At 41.6% G+C, this 17,536-nt stretch overlaps 1 protein-coding gene across 2 annotated transcripts; it reads right to left on the reverse strand.

Annotated features, from left to right (window-relative positions):
- Positions 1–5,791: 5,791 nt before the first annotated feature.
- On the reverse strand, positions 5,792–6,741 carry LOC108120753 (actin-binding Rho-activating protein). Of its 2 annotated transcripts, none has more exons than XM_017234581.3 (2): positions 6,606–6,741; positions 5,792–6,553 (listed from the first exon to the last, which is right to left on the reverse strand). In XM_017234581.3, exons 1-2 carry the CDS (start codon positions 6,636–6,638, stop codon positions 6,023–6,025), a joined length of 564 nt encoding a protein of 187 aa, XP_017090070.2. In that variant the 5' UTR covers positions 6,639–6,741; the 3' UTR covers positions 5,792–6,022. The 2 variants fall into 2 exon arrangements, with proteins under 2 accessions (XP_017090070.2, XP_070136461.1); XM_070280360.1 differs by having other exon boundaries at positions 5,792–6,511; positions 6,606–6,727.
- Between the last annotated feature and the right edge of the window lie 10,795 nt (positions 6,742–17,536).

A 17,536-nucleotide genomic window follows, 5' to 3' on the forward strand; every position in this document is an offset into this window, starting at 1 on the left:
TTCTAGTTTTGTTTGATTTACAGACAGAATTCCAGAATTGAATATCAATGCACTCTCACTTTTCTTTCACTCTTTCCCTCGGTGCGTATGAGTGATATTTTTAAACACAGACCGAGCAATGATTTCGATTTCGAAAAAGCCGTTTTCGATCCGCTTTTCTGGGCGCGACCACGTTCAGTTCACAAAATTCGGCGACCAACTGTGCCGCCAGCCGCGAGCCAAGTTTTTCCGTCCACTTTTCCGGCCGTAAAAGAGCCGGCAACAATGTTGCTCTGTCACCGGCAGCAATGTTGCTATGTTGCAAATTGGCATGCGCCAGCGTAGAATTTCCACCCAGCTGACTTTTCGAGGAAATTCATTCATAAACAAGACCCCGGCGCCTTTATTACTGCAACTGGCGTGTTGCTGCAACACCGACCCCTCTTATTTTTAAGTGAAAGTGTCTGGCTGTCTATTTATAAGGCAGCCAAATGCCGTAAGGCGAACAATCAAGTTTTATACTCTCTATAATGACCACAACGACCCAGTTTGTGCAATTGAGGAACCGACTCCTCACCCGTAGACATTTCTGCCGGAAATGCAATACAATGCCCGGGTGCGGGGTAAGTGAAATTTACTCACTGCGTGGGTTGCACTCGCTAGAGGAAATTAATTTAATGTTTATTGTCCGACTCAGAAGTGGAACTCCAACAGCCGCAGAGCTCTTGGCATTTCGCATTGTTGTTGCTGGAAATGTGCGGTGGTCCTCGCAAATTTCCTTTCCAAACACTTCTGCGGCAGTGTTAGCCAAAGTCATTAGTGGTTTTTAATTTAAAGGGATAGGGTGAGGACTAGGAGTTGAAATAAGTAATTTGTCCCTTCTTATCAACCGAACTTAAGTAAACATGACCCCAAGTGAATGCCGTTTCGAAACAATTTATAGATAGGTGCTCCACTAATCTGCACGAAAAATGTCACAACAAATTTTCGATTATATTTTTCGTTAATTACCCTAGGGGGTCCCTTAAAAATTCAGACATAGCTTCAAATCGACAATACAAGTATTGTCATATGGCCCCAAGCGAAGGCCATATTTTTCCCCATATTCTTCCGATTCTTGAGCGGAACACCTTATACGATTTGTAGACCCATTCTCCACCAATCTACATCAAAATCTCATAACGAATTTTTAAATAAAATTTTTGTACATTTTTCTTTCTTAAAAATTTTGAAAATGCTCATGATGGACATTATGGCACCAAGCGGAGGCCATTTCTTCGCTAATATTTTTCTAATTCTTAGGAAGAATACCTTGAACGAATCGTGGATCGATTTCTCGCCAAACTGCATCATATGTATATTTACAAAAAATTGCTAAATCACTTTTTTTTCTAGGGTCTCTTTAAAAAAATTGCAAAATGCTTGTTAAACGAAATATTACACATCCGCAGATAAAGCCGTCAACTTCTTAAATATGAAGAATAAAATGTAATACAAAGCATGTGACCTACATTGAAGTCGTCACCTTTTTAAAATATATTCTTAAGTACACAAACCCATAAAATGTTGAACTCTAACATTTAGTTTGATGACATTTTGAGCTTTCCCATTCTATGATTGATAACAGTCGTTGCCACATCTGTGCTTTTCAAGCTCGAGAGTAATTTCACACCCACTGCCAAATCCACGCCCCGGCCATTAAATTCCTTTTTATTTCAGGAAAAGGAAATCAATTTCAAGTTACTATTGTACCAGTTTTACTTTTGTAGAGATGCTCGTTTTCGTATATTTTCTTACACTTGCTGGTGTGTTTTATTTTTGAGGGTGTGTTTGGAGGGTAAGAGCCTCAACTTGATCCGTTTGTGGCATGTGGCAGAGATTTTTGGTGGCTTCGGAGGCTGAGAAGCCATAGAATGGCGCCGAAACTCAAAGGAGAGAAGGTTCTTCAGAGACAACGTCGCGGATTATGGCTCGCTGATTTATTTTCCCTTTGAATATGCGCTTCCTGTCGGAGATTTTCTTTTCTCTGACAGAGGAATATATTTTTAATATTTTCATTTCTCAATGAGCAGTCCCGCCCGTCTGCCACTGCCTGACAGATGATGTTTCTTTCGTGTTTCCTAAAAACAACAATTTCGGAAGTGGGTGTCCGTGGGCTGGGCCGCGCCCACGCTGCCCTTCAGTGCCGCATGATGCGGCAGAAGAGTTTTCATTTATTTTGTTTGCTCGCCGGTCTCGCTTTTGACACTTTCATTGCCCGGCGATATAAAAGTTTTCCAATAGAAGCACCGCAACCGACCTTTGACCACCAGAACGTAACCAGGCGGAGGCGGAAAGTGGCGGCACTTTTAGATTAATCACCCCGACGTTTCCACTCGGCTTAACCTTTATGACCCGTCCCACGGTACCGAATGGTGGACCCTAGGCCCCGTACCCTCGACCCTGCACCCTGAATCCTGCACCCTGGATCCACTTGATTCGCACAATTACACAACAACTCGGCCACAGACCGATGGGGGACCGCCCACGGCCAACAAATTTATTGGCAGCTGACCACAGGATAACACAGAAAAAAAAACAAGGCAAAAAAAACTCCATACGGATTCGGTGGCTGATTTACTGACATAACAGGATACTGAAATATTTTTCCCCTGGCACAGGACATAAACTTTTGTATTTAGCCATAGGGCGTGAGTGTTTTTTTAGCAGAAAAATAGTATCGCTTCAAGAGGTCTTCTTAAGATTCCTTTTGTCCTTGCATACAAAATACAATTTTCTTTTGGGCCTGGCCAAAATGCAGCTGTCTTGCATTTTTCCGATTTTCTTTCGTATTTTTCTTCTTTTTTTTTCCATCCTACACAGAAACAAAGGGAAAGGTCCTGACAGCTTGTGTCAGATTCAAATTGGTTTATTCTCTACCCACACTTGAATTGAATTGCGGAAAGTGGAACGTGCAACGTGCACTTGTGATGCGCTTTTAAGGACTGGAAAATTCAAAGTGGCAAGTGGCAAATGCCACCACCATGTGCCACCAAAGATGGATAATCCGTGTCGCTTTTTCAATCCTTCAATGCAGATGCGGAAGAACTGCGGCTTGTGGCGACAGGTGGCGATTGATTCGAAATTGACTTTCATCCATAAACTAGAAAATTCAAAATTGCTAAAGGTTTGAATTCAAATAGACAGGAAAATGAATTGATTTTTGCTAGTGATTTTATCCATTAAATAGTATTATCCTTTTAGTATTCTATCCGTAACTTTTTTAAAAATTTAGAATTTCTCCTTCTCCTCGCCATTAGCTTTTTGTAAATAGAAAGCACCTGCAAGGCTCTTGAAAAAAGGGAGCCACTTGACTCATTTTTGATTGAACACCCCTTTCAAGCTGCTTATCAATTCCGAAGACCTTTGTGGGGACTGCACGGCTATTGGCTCGCCAAGTGCTCCATCATAGGACTCACAATGCAGGAGTCACCAGACAGGACTCGAGTCTCGAGACCATCCGCAGTGACCTTTCTGCTTGGCTGGCTTTTCAAGTGCCTGGCAGCGGAGTGGATGTCATAAATTCAAATTGAAATCAAATACACAAAAAAACTTGGCACATTGTCAAGAAACTTGTCGGACAATGATTCAAAAATAAAAAATAAATGAATGAATACAATTAAATGCGAATGAGTCTGGTGAGTAATAAAGAGACGACAATCATAAACAATAACGCGGCATATAAATAACCTATTTGCAGTTATAAATCCTCCATGCGAGTCCATGTCCTTTGTGTTTCTGCAGCAAATAGCTGCCATTTGCATAATGGAAACTGCCTGGAAGACGAAGGACTTGGCATTTAGGACCAAGGAGCAACTACGTCATTGTTTGCAATGTGCGTCTGAAAAGTTTTTGCGCCTGAAAATGGTGGCCATTTTAGTTTTATCTCGACGCTTCAGACATTAGCCTTAATATGTCTTGAAGGTATAATTTTTATGCTTATTATTTAGCCCAACAAGTGGGGATGGAGGTATAATACCCTGTTTTGTGGCGTTTTTGGGATTAACTAGGAGAAGTTGTAGGGTTGGATGTTGTAGGGTTGCCTGAATTACCATTCCTTCTTTTTACTTGTGATGAACCTTTTTCAAGAGCACTGTTTTGAAGCTTTTATAGAAAAATTAATTTGCCAAATAGCTTACTCAATGAAGTATTTTTATGTCTTATCTATAATTATTCGTAAAATGATGCATATACACGTGTGTCTTAGATTTAGCTTATACGTATAAAGTTTTCAAAGAGCCACAACTCCATGCTGTTAAAGGTTAGTTTGAAAGTGAGAGACGCGTGCCACATTTTATGACCTGGCCAGACTGTCCGGCTGACCCGAAAATAACCCTAGAGTGACCTGACTTGACACACGCGCCGCTTTCTTATCAACTTTCAAATGACAGTTTTATGATTTCGACCGCTTATCAACTCCGGAGGAGTACTCCCCAGCTCCTTTGGTGGCTAATCAAAAAGAGCTTACTACCTTGTTGCGAGCAAATCCTTTGGGAAAACTCCGTCTTCTCTCGCCGTAGTGTGTTTGGTGAGAAACAACCGGCAGGGCGAGCGGAAACGGATGCGAGTTGGTTCAGCTTACGGAGCTAGCTGCGGCGTGTCCTTTGACGTTCTTCGCGTTGGCCATAAATCAGCTAAAAGCCACAACTTTTGACGGAAACTGAAGACGTCCGGAAGGGGTTTCCCTCTAAGCTGGAGCTGGAGCTTGAGAAACTTAAGATGGTGGCATCCCCGGAAGGGACTGGAATTTAAACAAAATACTGAAGTGGACCATAATAATCAGTATCTTGGTTTATGATGCTCTTACTAGAAACCTTAAATTATAAAGAAAAAAATCAAAACACAGTTTCGGTGTACTTGGAATATAAAATCAATAATTCATACACATGTACTCGAACAAGGGCGTGATTCTAGTAAGCCAAAAATATGCACATAAATAAATAAAGTTCAAGTGGCAACGTTCGGGCCAAAAGTTAACCATTCGACCACAATATTTTCTGTTTTGTTTCTGGCTTTGGCTTTTGTTTACCTTTGTCTGGGCCAATCGGGCGTGTGTGGATGTGAATGTTGACTGTGATTTAACCAGCAGAAAATGTAGACCACCCGCAGGACCAAAGCAATCAGCATCTAGCACCAAAGTTACTGCGTCACCCGCCACCACTGGAGGTCCTTTTGGTCCTGAAAAATGGCAAGCGGATGTTGTGCGCAACGAGCCGAGTCATGACATTTGCATAACAAATTCCATTTAGTCCCCTACCACCATTTTTTCGAACTCGGAACGACGGAAACATGTTTATTTTAGATCATTTCATTCTATTCAACCCGCTTTTCGGGCTTTCCATCATAATTATATGTCACAAATACCGGGAACTCTGGCACTCGCTCTTCATTATTCAATCATTTGTGGCATGCCACCCCCCAGAAACTGTGTGCGAAATTTATTGGAGCTTTAAAGGCCCCGGCATTGAGGTGAGGAATCAATGAAACAGGGCGCGTGTTTGGTTCGTTGTTAAATCAAATCAACGCTACATTAGGCTCACACCACAGTTCCCCTCGTAAAAGAGGCTTCCAGCTGGCGACAGTGGACTGAGATATAAAATTGAAACTGATTTGTTCAGATACTCAGGACCTGAAAGCATTAATGTAGCCCCAGTACTTGTTCCACTGTCGCCCTAGAACATGGAACCCCGAATGACTTATGGTTTCTTCATCTAACCAAACATAATTCCACATAATTTGTCAGCTGAGCGAGTACGAGAACGCGGCTTTGAAGTCGTCTGTAATTTGTTTATTTCCTGAAGGTGATACAATCTCGGAGGGTGTGTGAAAATGAAAAGGCCTGCCAGGAGCTTAGGCCGAGGCAGGGACCTCGTGGCGTATATGTGACGGGATTCGTAGGTTTTCCATTTGGATTCTTTGAGGTGTGAGTGGAATGGTGAGTAAAGCCTTCTGGGCAAGCAGTCAGATTTTAATTCAATTTATCTGAGTCCTTGTTTTGTGTCACCTAGTCCTGGCGCAGTGTAGTCGCCTCCATGTCTATCTTTTCCACGTAAATGCATTGCAGATCCTCGACCTTGGCCAGGATTTCGGTTTTCAGTTCTTGGAAGGGGCGCACCAGCCGCACGGGCACTGTCTCATCGCGTCCTTGGAACAGGGTCTCCCCGCTGAAATCCACAAATCCGTACTTCCTGGCACCGAGCAGAGTGGCCAGTAACTTGTCAGAGATGTCGTTGTAGAGGTCGAAAAGGGCCCCAAACTCCACGGTCTTGCTTCCATGCCCTTCGGGATCTTCCTGTCCGGACTTCTCAATCTGTTCACAAAGCTGCAAGATCTCTTGCAGCACCTGGACATTGGCTGCCAGAGCCCTCTGCTCCGAGCGACTGCCGGCCGGAGCCCGGCCATACTCCTCCTGGCCAAAACTGCGCTTAGGCATCTCGCTGACGTTGTAGTGGGCGAAGGGATTGATCATCATCCACTGCTGGTGCTGCTCCGCCTGCTGATTGAAGTGCATGATGCGTGAGGATACCGAGTTTTCCTGAAAGCTACAGTTCAATAACCTCTTAGGCAGGACGAAGTGCCGAACTCACCTCTGGCCCACTCGCTGGCTGCTTTTCTGCCATTTCGTTTGGGATTTTTAAAAGGTAATTTTCGAAACAGTTGCCGAAAGTTATACAGACGAAGTCATTCTAGGGGAGCCTACTGTGACTTCCTGAAAAGCCAAATAAACAAACACAATTTCACATGCATCTCATTAGGGATTCTTTCAATCCCAGACCGCGTCAAAGCAACCACAAGGGCGTGAGCTCTCCGGGATAATCAATCAGAGTGTCGGCCATAAAGTCAATGTATTTTCTGTATTTACAGTATGTATTTGGTTCCATGGATTTAAGCCGCAGCCACAGGCAGTGCCACAGGCAGTAGCAGCCATGTGGCAAATGCGGCGGAAACAGCTCGCAAACTAGCTCCATAAATTTAAGCCCCGAATGGAGCGCGCAAGTCACCGGAAGTATTTGGAAGCTCAGTGCAACCGGAAATACAAAACAAATTTCCCAGAGAGAGACTAGCAAGAAAAAAAAGAAAAAGCAACGAAAAAAGGATAAGGGAATGTGAAGAAATTAATGAAACAAAACGAGGAATTGAAAGGCCAAAAGATAATGAAAGTAAGAATACCACGACGAAGCTTTAATGTTCTTTGGATTAAATATATTTTTGTAGTTTCATTTGTATCTTGGGATCTCTTATGGAGTTTTAAAGTACAGTTATTAACCTAATTGTTAAATTTGCCTTGAACCTATTTATGTTAAAGCTTGTCAGCTTGGAAGCTTTCCAAAGGATCTTCCCCTCCGGCTGACTCCAATTAAATATTGTCACACAATCTGGCAATCCAATTATTTTGCTGCTGAGGGGATGAACCAATAGTTCCACTGAATGAGCATTAAGTCCTTGCTTAAAGCAAGGACTCCGACTCCGACTGTGTCCTCGCAGGGTATCAAAACTGTTTTGTGGCGGTTTTTCTGTTTGTCCTTTTCCGCCAAGCGGTCAGAGGAGGGAGACACAACAGACAAATGGCAAAATGGCGCCACTTCCACATCCGCTAAGCAATAAACATTAATGCGCAATTAATGCTGGTGTCAGGACTGTGACTCTGACTTTGGTGTTGGGGGTTTCCCTCCTCCGATTGTTGTCCCAACCTGGGATCTGTTGTCTGTTCTTGATTCCTCCACTTGCTGTGATTAACGTTTGCCGTTGGTCTTTAGTTATTTATGGCCGGGCATGACAAATGAAATCAAGTGGGCACAGGGCATCGGGCCAGGCTAATGCAAAGCAGCTTATTTTCGTCCTGGCGAGGGCGAGAGTGGCTTTGAAGTTTCTTACATTTGGCGGGTATTTGCTCACTAACAAACTTTCCATTTGATGAAGTGTCTATTGAACGTTTTTTAAGGAGTCCAAGGAGCAAGGATGTTCGAGTGTCAACAACTGACAGTGATGGCGATGATTTAATTTTAATGAGGCTGGGAAAATAATTCTCGTCATTCTGCAGACATGTTAAGAATTTCTATTTGTGAACCAATTATTTGATTTCCCATATAATTAATTTTTAGTCCTGTTGTCTTTTGATCTCCATCACTATTGGTAACTAAAGCCTGCCAGCTGTCTGACTATTTCCTTGACTGCTTCCTAAGCTGCAACCGGAAAATGTCGAGTGTGAGTGGCAGCTGGAAAAGTGCCACGCCCCCTTGCCCCGTGACAACTGGCACTTAAGATCCGACAATGTCTGCATATGGCCCCGAGAATTTATGGCTTGTTTGTATTGGCCCTCTAGAAAATCCCCGACGCATTATTCAATTTGGTTCTGGCTGAAATGTAAAACAATTTTCCGCAAATGCAGCAGCCAAAATCAGCCAAAAGAAAAAGAAAAGAAATTGTCTCGCCTGAACGAATTTTATGTGTGGCACGTTCGGCAATAAATTTGTCGGGTTGAGGAAAATCGTTCGTATTGGATTTACAAATTGCTGCTTAATCCGCCTTTTTTCATTGAGCCGGAGACTGAATTTATATGGCCTGCGGTTAACACCTGGTTTTGACGGGCTTTGTAAACCAAAATCCACTTTGAGAGCTTTGAAAAAAAAAATAGTTGTCTTCCCAAAATAATTTTCAGATCAATGCCAAAGAATTTCGGCCATTTGTCAGCAAAGTCTTGCTTTCTTTAACCCATTTCCCTTGTTTTGTTTACTAGAAGACAAAGCACTCTGACTTGGCCCTTAAAATTTTGTGTCATTTATAACTTTTTGGCCAAAACGACTAAGCGATTTATTTTGTGTTTTGGCTCGGTCTGGCTGAAGTCAAATTTTGATAAATGAACGAATTCCGAACCGAAAGTAGTCTTTGCATAAAAACCAGAGTGATGGGAGGACATCTGGTAGTTGAATTTTTTCAGCATCATTGGGCAGGAGCCGAGGTTTGGTTTATGACTTTTCTGGCCTAGTCGGTGGCTGTCATAATCAGAGCATTTAATATATCCGATGTTCACTGAAATCAGACTTTTCCATGACAACAGACAGCTGATGACCTCCAAAAAGAGAAAGAAAGAAAAGTCCGCCAATATTAAACCGAAACAGAAATCCAATAAACCAAATTTTTTCGAGTTGACCGAAAGTGATCACAAAAAATTAGCCAAGTCAACATGCGGTGGGGGGGAAAAAAAAGGGCAAAGCGTTTTGCCAACGTCAGTGTTGGCAAATGCCACAATGTTTTTATGTCCTTTTGTTTTCCCTTTTTGCCCCCGAAAAGTATGCAACAGCCGGTGCTAGATGTGTGTGTGTGTGTGTGTTTGGGAGAGGATGAAAAATTGCTGTCCTGTCGTGCCATTGATTTGATTGACACTTTTATTGACACAGTGTTGCGGGTGTTGCTTTTGTTGTTGGTCCGAAGGGTTTTATGACCTGCCAATGAACGCGAAAGCCTTTAAGCCAATTTCGCCATTCGGCTTTTGGTAACACTTCCATTGGCAATCCATATCCATACACAAATATCGTTTTATGGGCCTTTCCAACTTGATTTTTTAATACTTTTCGTCAAATGGAATTAGAAAAAGGCCATAAATTATGGCCAAAAAATATTTGTTTGCCAATAAAAATTACTGATACGCTGGGTGTTGCTAAAGTGGTAAATTTTTACATCGATGTTTCGATAAGTAGTATTTTTAGTGAACTTGAACTTTAGTTTTCATTGCTCATCTTTAGAAAACCCTTTTTTACTTTCCATACTTAATAAAAACTTTATGAAATGGTCAATATTGTTTAATTTAGGTTGCAAAGTCAATGGTTGGTAAAACGGTTTATGACAAATTAACAAAGTTGAATGCCATTCTGATTTTTTTTGGTATCAAAGCAGGCGCCAAGTTAATATCCAACCGGCAGCTAGTAAAATTTTTGGTTTCGCCATGAATTTTCATGGCCGCAACTCTGGCTTTTTTATGCGTGCCACCGGAACAATGGCCAAGAGACCGACCAGCCGACCAAGGCCAACGAAAGTGGCCATAAAATATGACATTTGCTAGCCTTTTGTTTGCATTAAGCCAACGTATATCGGTCGCTCGGCAATTAATCAGGCTTCATTTGCACTTAATCGCGGTCATGATTTGCACGCAACTGCGTCCCAATCATGTGGCCATTAGATTCCATTATATCCGGCTTCCACTTATTCAATTTAATTTTCATTAGCCCGGTACCGATGTGGTCATCGGCGGAGCAACCAATTATTTTGGGTCCTTTGGTCGGTCTGGTCGGGAAACAAAAATAAAAACTCATTTTAATATGCGTAGGCCCGGCAACCGGCCCCATTTGTAGCGGCTCCAGGCTCCTTGTCCGAGGACTTAATTACATATTTAAATTCCAACTGCGCCGGCATTCAATAAACAAAACAAGAAACAAAAAGTTACTTTGAGGGGAGACGAACTTCATATACCCTTGCAGTTATCAGAGTAAAGGATATAGTCGGCTGATCTCAGCGGTTTCGATTTATATACTGCGTGCAAAGAACAGAAGGAAGGAAAATTGGAGCGTGATTGCACTATTTTGAACAAAATTATAATACCCTCTGTAAGGGTATAAAAGTAAGGGAAAAACATCAGTGAAATGGCGGCGATTGTGGGTTTTAAGTTGCAGGCTGTAGTTATGAGATACCATAAACGACATGACGTCAAACAAATGGATATGAATGGCTCCTACAAAGATGGCTCCAAAATATCCCAAAATTTTAGACAAAGTGCTAGTCCCTTCTCTAAAATCAGCGTTGGAATATGTCCAAGGTCATGTTTATTGTGGCTCGGAATTGGCCATCAACTGGCTTGTGAAAATATTATAATAAAAAGGAAAGCATAATTTATTGTTGTGTAACTAAAGCCGAAATGAATTTAAAGCAGCTTGATAATATTACAGAAATATGTAAGGAAATAAACTTGACGGATTTTATTAGGAACTAAAAAAATACTATAAAAACAGAGTAATGGAAAATATGGAAAACTTGGAAATTTTTCTATAAGGTTAAGTCATCACTTCTTAAATATATCATAGAAACAGTCAAGAAATTTGAGTTTATTTTCCGTATTTCAACAAAGAAAACGAAACTTTTTTGAAAACTATATACTTTTCCTCCGATAACTCATTCTAGATTTAATAAGTGATTGAGGATATCGGTAAAGCTTGACACTCCTTGTGGCTTTATTTGCTTTATTTGGGATTGATTCTCACTTGACTTTAAACTCCTTTAGGAATAAAATTTATTATAATTTTTGTGGAAAGCATTAAATTTCAGACCCAGACCTGAAATTGCTTTAATTTGATGAGCCTTTGACAGGCAGACACATTCGCATTCCCATTATTTTCATTCAGTCATTCCGACATATCCGAAATTAGTTGGCATTACACAGGCATTAGGGATACCTCATCGCATCTGCATAAATTTGCCTTGGCTGTGGAAATTGCCGGCTGAAATTTTATGTGGCACACACTGCAATTTTCCTTCAGCGTTTTCTGCGTGGCTTAATTTTCGCGTCCCTCCTATTGATTTATTAAGGCGTAGGATATTCACGCCCTCTCATAACTGCCTGCTTTTATGTGTTTGACTCATTCATTCATTGTTCGCTCACGCATTTCGCTGCGTTCGCCGTTTTATGGCCTCTAGTCTGGTTTTTCACTCCCCCTCGACCCTCGACCTCTTCCGGTTGGTTCCGCTTTCCACCCCGCCACCCTCCCGCAGCATTGATTCATGTTAAATTTATGCAAATTGCCCCAGTCTTCCATTGAAGCCCGGATAAGGCAAAGAGCCTTGCCGGGTCGGGCCTAAAAATAGTCTGCACCGGAAAATAAAATTACCAAAAAAATGGTAGCAAGCTCATTAGATATTCATGCCAAAGTATGCATAAAAAACTATATTTTCACCATTACGTTTAAAAAGCTTTACAAAATTAAGCCCATCAACACTTTAGATTGAATAATGAAAGACAATAAATATATCTCTGTGTAGAAACTCTAGACTGGATCCTTGATTAGCCAGTGTCGAATTTAATTTTTACCAACCCGAAAACGGGTTAGTCTCTGCCTTCAAATTAAATGGTTAATTGCTTGCAACATTTAGCTGCAGCACATGCCGCGGGCGGAGTCGGTACACAGGGCGTATACGTCATCTCCATTTTGCACACTTCGCTTCCCAACAATGGCGGAATGGAATATCACAGGGGGACGTTGGAGGGTTCATTGTTTGCTGGGATACACGAATAAACGCTTTGCTTGCTTTTATGTGTTGGCCATGTTTTCTTGGCCAGCCAGGGAGCTGAAAGGCAAAAGCCACTTGATGACGTGGCCAAAATGGAGTCCTTCGATTCGAAGGTCAATATACTTATACTCCGCGTTTTGCTTGACAACTTGCGGTTGTAAAATCAATTCCCTCTGGCATTCTGCTTCGGCTCCTGCATCCTGTTCCTGCTCCTTCTCCTGATCCAGATTTTTCTTCTTTTGTTGGCAACTGCAGCTCCATTGCATTCAGTCGTTCCTCAGCGACAGTTCCTCAGAAGGAAATTCCAGAAGTCTGACTCGCTGAGCCAAAGGCAAAGTGAAACGTAATTACAACAATGAAATACGAGTCACTTGACCTAGATTGCCACCCCAGGACCTCCTTCAACTCCTCCACCTTTGGGGTAAATGTGACTTCCGCACGTTTGGTTAGGGGAGAGGGTAAAAAAAGGTTTCCTCCAGCCCTTTTCGCCTTTGTCATATTCAACGTAATGAAATCCCGGCCAGACGGTATGTGCTCCTCATAAAGGGCAGGCAGCAGAATTATTGCATGGCTTGCAATATACTTGGCCGAGGTCAATGTGTTTTTTGTTTATACGCCATACCACGCCCCCCTTTCGGCCGTAAGTTGGCCGTAAAGTTGGCAAGAAAACGAGAACAAGACCATTTTACGTGCAATCTGCTAGGGTGCACCTGAAGAAAATGGCTGTACCTTAAAGCCAAAAGCAGATTTTGAAGTAGCCCTGAAGGTGTTAGTTTCTATACGAAATGTATTGTTATTTTTATATTATTTAAAGATAAAAGCTTCAACTTGACAAATATTTCTCCCCCTGTAAATGCCTGGCAAAGTATCAGGCTCCAAATGGAAAATTACGCACTTCAGGGAGGAAGAAACTAAGGATGCCTCCAGCCTCCGGCCATCATAACTTCTGCTCCCAGCCGGGCTAACTCCCATTTGGCTGTCGCCTGGAACTCGGCTCAGACATTCGCATTGTCCATAAATCAAATGTTGCTTTGATGTTTCTGCCTGTTTGCTCTGGCCCAGATAAATGAAACTATATATAGTCTATGGAATGGAGGAACTCGCATGCAATGGAGACTTCATGGAGAAAAGACTAGAGTGCTCTATAAAAAACATATATAATTTTAAATATTTTATACCTTAGAAACAACTATTAATCAGTTAGTAAATATAGCTACTTACCTATAACTATGAATCTTTTGAAAGTCTAATGCACCCCTTGTGATAACTTCTACAGGGTACATGCATAAAAAATGCCACTTTTTTCGGTGAGAAACAAATGGCAACTAAAAATTCATGAATACTCTATGAGGAAGGCTCCTTCCGAGTGGGGCGTTGAGCTCCGAACATTCTCGCCTCAGTGAATTGGCAAACTTTTTGGCGCCAATCCCCGTAAAGAAAATATGCAAAAGTTTTCCATCGCGTTATGTGGTAAATTGCATTTCCGAATCGTTGATTCGATCGAAGCAGGATATGAATTCATAATTTTATTTTAAAAAGTATAAATTTAAGAAGAGCACTCCATAAAGTGTTGCTTTATAAGGAGAATATGAGTCCCAGGACGATAATAAAAGCAGGAAATGTAAACACGTATACGACATGTGTGACGAGGCACAATTGACTCAAGTTGCTCAACAAAGGCCAGCTTTGTAGCTCAAGTTAATTGACTTGGCCCTTTTGGCTGCAAGGCTCCAGGATCCTGAGTCCTTGCTGAATGCATGGGGTTAATCGTCCGAATATGTGCAGGATGAGGTCGTTCCAGTTGTCAGTCGCCAGTCGGCAGATAAAGCACGAGACCGACTGTGTGACTGACATCTTAATTAAAATGACTCATACGCACCGTTGGCCCAACAGTGATACACGTATCCCGCAACACTTCGGTCCGCACACAACAAGTGTCTTGTTTCCAGCAGCAATGTTGCCAGCTTTTCGCCTCTCTTTGAATTCTGGCTGCCATCCAACCAAAAAAATAAACTCATTTTTCTTCTAAAAGTATTTGTTTTGGTTTTGTGGTGAATCAATGTTTGGCGCTGATTTCCGCTGCAGACTGCAATGACTATTCGTTAATTTTATAAATAATTAGCAGCAATTAACAATGATTTTGCTTTGCTCCTACTGCTCATGCCATTTATGAGGATCGCATTATTTCTTTTACGTTTGTTTTCGACCGACCGACCGAAGTCTACCGAAATGTCCTGCGGCAATATCAATTAACTTAAATGCTAAATACAGGCACGAGCTGCGTTAAATTGAGTTTCAAGTACTTTTTCAGCCACCTGTGCAGACATTTCCCATGAATTGCTCATAAATTTTATGTTAATTACCCGGGGACGAGGATTCGTTTCCAAAAAGGACACGTTTAAACACGTGGCTGTGCTTAAGCTGTCTCCTTGGGTAACTGACATCATGACACTTTTAAAGCGTTTAAGCCGACGACTTCTGCGGTGTTGGCCAGGTAATTCAATTTAAGAAAAAAACATGAGCTTATTTCGATTTAAATGGATTTAGAAGCCAACAAAAACGGATGGAAGAAAGTTGGAAAGATATTTAAATATAATGAAAATATAAATGAAAATTGCATGATAAAGGATTATTTCCTCATTTTTCCTCATTTAAAATATTGCATAAATACCGTTTTGAGATTTTTCGAATTTTTCCGAGGGGTACCCCCATAAAAATGTGGGTTTTCCTGATTTTCCCACTTTTGCTCCTTCCGATGGCCATATCTCTGCCAATTCTTATCCGATCAGAAAATAAAGTACCATTCAGTAATCAGTGAACCCAGAAGCTTCTTTTTGTATTTAAAATATTGCATAAATACCGTTTTGAAATTTTTCGAATTTTTTCCTAGGGGTACCCCCATAAAAATGTGGGTTTTCCTAATTTCTCCACTTTTGCTCCTTCGGATGGCCATATCTCTGCCAATTCGTATCCGATCAGAAAATAAAGTACCATTCAGTAATCAGTGAACCCAGAAGCTTCTTTTTGTATTTAAAATATTGCATAAATACCGTTTTGAAATTTTTCGAATTTTTTCCTAGGGGTACCCCCATTAATATGTGGGTTTTCCCAATTTTTCCATTTTTGCTCTACCGATGGCCATATCTCTGCCAAATCGTATCCGATTAGGAAATAAAGTACCATTCAGTAATCAGTGAACCCAGAAGTCCATTTTCTTATTCAAAATATTGCATATATACCGAATTTTTTCTTAGGGTTAACCTTAGGGTTCTTAGGGGTACCATTCAGTAATGAGCAAACCCAAAAGTTCTCCATCCAAAATATTGTTTAAAAATAGTTATTCAATTTTTCAAGGAATTTCGCGTTTTTTCCACCTTTGCACCTTGCGAGAGTGCTCCGCTCAAGAATTTGAGAATATTGGGAAAGATATAGCCTTTGGACTTTGCTTGGGGCCAAATAATCCTTATGGATTTTATAGAAGTTATATGTTATCAGAGTTGTGGCAGAGACATTGCCAATCGCAATTATAACCAGAAATAATACTAAAGAAGTCCGGAAGTCCGGCGCCTTCACTTCCTTTCAATTATAATTCAAATGCAGAACATGTGTGGTCGCATGTGCTGGCCATTAATTTGTCCAGTCATAATTGGGGTAGTCACCTTGTAATGGACAAAACTGATTTCCATATTAATTGCTCATTAGCACGAGTTGCGGAAGTGTGGCCCAAAGGCATCCCAAGTGCATTAACATGAGGCAATCGGTTGTGGGTCAAAGGGCACAACGGCGCCGACACATTTGTGGTTGTTCTGCCACTGAGGTTGGCCAATATTAATGCTGTCGGAAGAAGTGAAGACAGGGGCCAAAGGCCGGTCGAAAATTTGACCATAAATCAGTTTGCGGCAAAGGATACAACTGAAGGGAAAAGTTTTGGCTGCGGCAACAGATGCCTCGGATTTTAACGAGGCCTAATGGAAACCGCTGTCTAATGGCCCAATCAACCGAGGAGAGCAAAGGTGGCTCAAATTAAATATTAATATTCAATTAGAGGAATAATTATTGATTTCCCCAGGGCTGAGCTCAGCAAACAGAGCCCTGATTAGAGTTCAACCTTGAAAAGTGGAAAATTAAAGCTCATCTAAGGGCAGGTCACGATGTTAGTTTATTTTTCTTATTTATTTTTATTAGAGACACATGTCGCAGGCTCCGACAGGATGAGCTATCCGGTTTATGGCTCACAACTATGTAGCCAGCTGGACGGACGGACGGCAGCAGGGCTGACTCATTTTTGAATAATTTAATGAGCTGCTGCCACTCTGGCGTCGGTGGCGTATGCGCAATATTAAATCCTGGAGACCGCACATTTATCATGCACACTTCCTACCCACTCGCTTACCCACATTCCTCTGCCATGTCGCTTTAATATGTTTTTAATTGTCCTCTGGCAAGTGGCACTGGCAGTGGCAAGGAGAGTCTTCTTGGCTTTAATGACCTCTTCCTTAACCAGTTCGCTATCGGGACTGTTGTCTCCTGTTTAATTTTTTAATGTGGCCCATTAAGGCCGATGGTGGAATCTTTCGAGCAAGTTAATTAATTTTTACTGCACCAGCGAAGCCAGTTTCCTTTTTAGCCTTAACTCGCAGAGTACATGTTGTACATATATATTTTTATAAGCGCGCCAAATTTGACGATAAATCAACTGATAATGTCAGCACATTTAGCGACACGGTACGAGCCCAGTGTGATAAAGTTTTGGCTCTGTTTAGACGGAGTTGGCAAGTGACGGGAATGAAAAGCCAAATGTTGGGGGTTGGCAACATAAGTTGGCAAGCGGAGGAAGAGTTTTTGGGTCATCGTGCGGAAAACCTTTAATCAGCCACTGCTTAATGCGTGGGTTTTCCCATTTACCCGGGACAAGTGGCTTCCGTGCTTCTGGGCCCTCACATATTGTTCGAGTTAAGTGACAATGAAAGGTCAAAGTTTATATGCACAAACATCCATATAGATGGTTCGTTCCAATTTGGGTTTCCTTTGTTGATTGTTCCTTGAAAAAAACAAACATAAATAGAGTTTTCCACACTCCATTTTCTGCAGTTGAAGTTAGAAATTAAATTATCTGGCTTGTTCAATTCCGATTGTCATGCAAAATGCATTGCCCCAAGCTAGGCAAGATGTTGGCAAATTTATTATCCCATCAGCCACAAAGCCATTAAAGCTGTCGGGATAAAAAGAAGCAAGACACAGA

Source organism: Drosophila bipectinata, chromosome 3L, assembly GCF_030179905.1.
Source record: "Drosophila bipectinata strain 14024-0381.07 chromosome 3L, DbipHiC1v2, whole genome shotgun sequence".
In the NCBI taxonomy this organism is placed as follows: Eukaryota; Metazoa; Arthropoda; class Insecta; order Diptera; family Drosophilidae; genus Drosophila; species Drosophila bipectinata.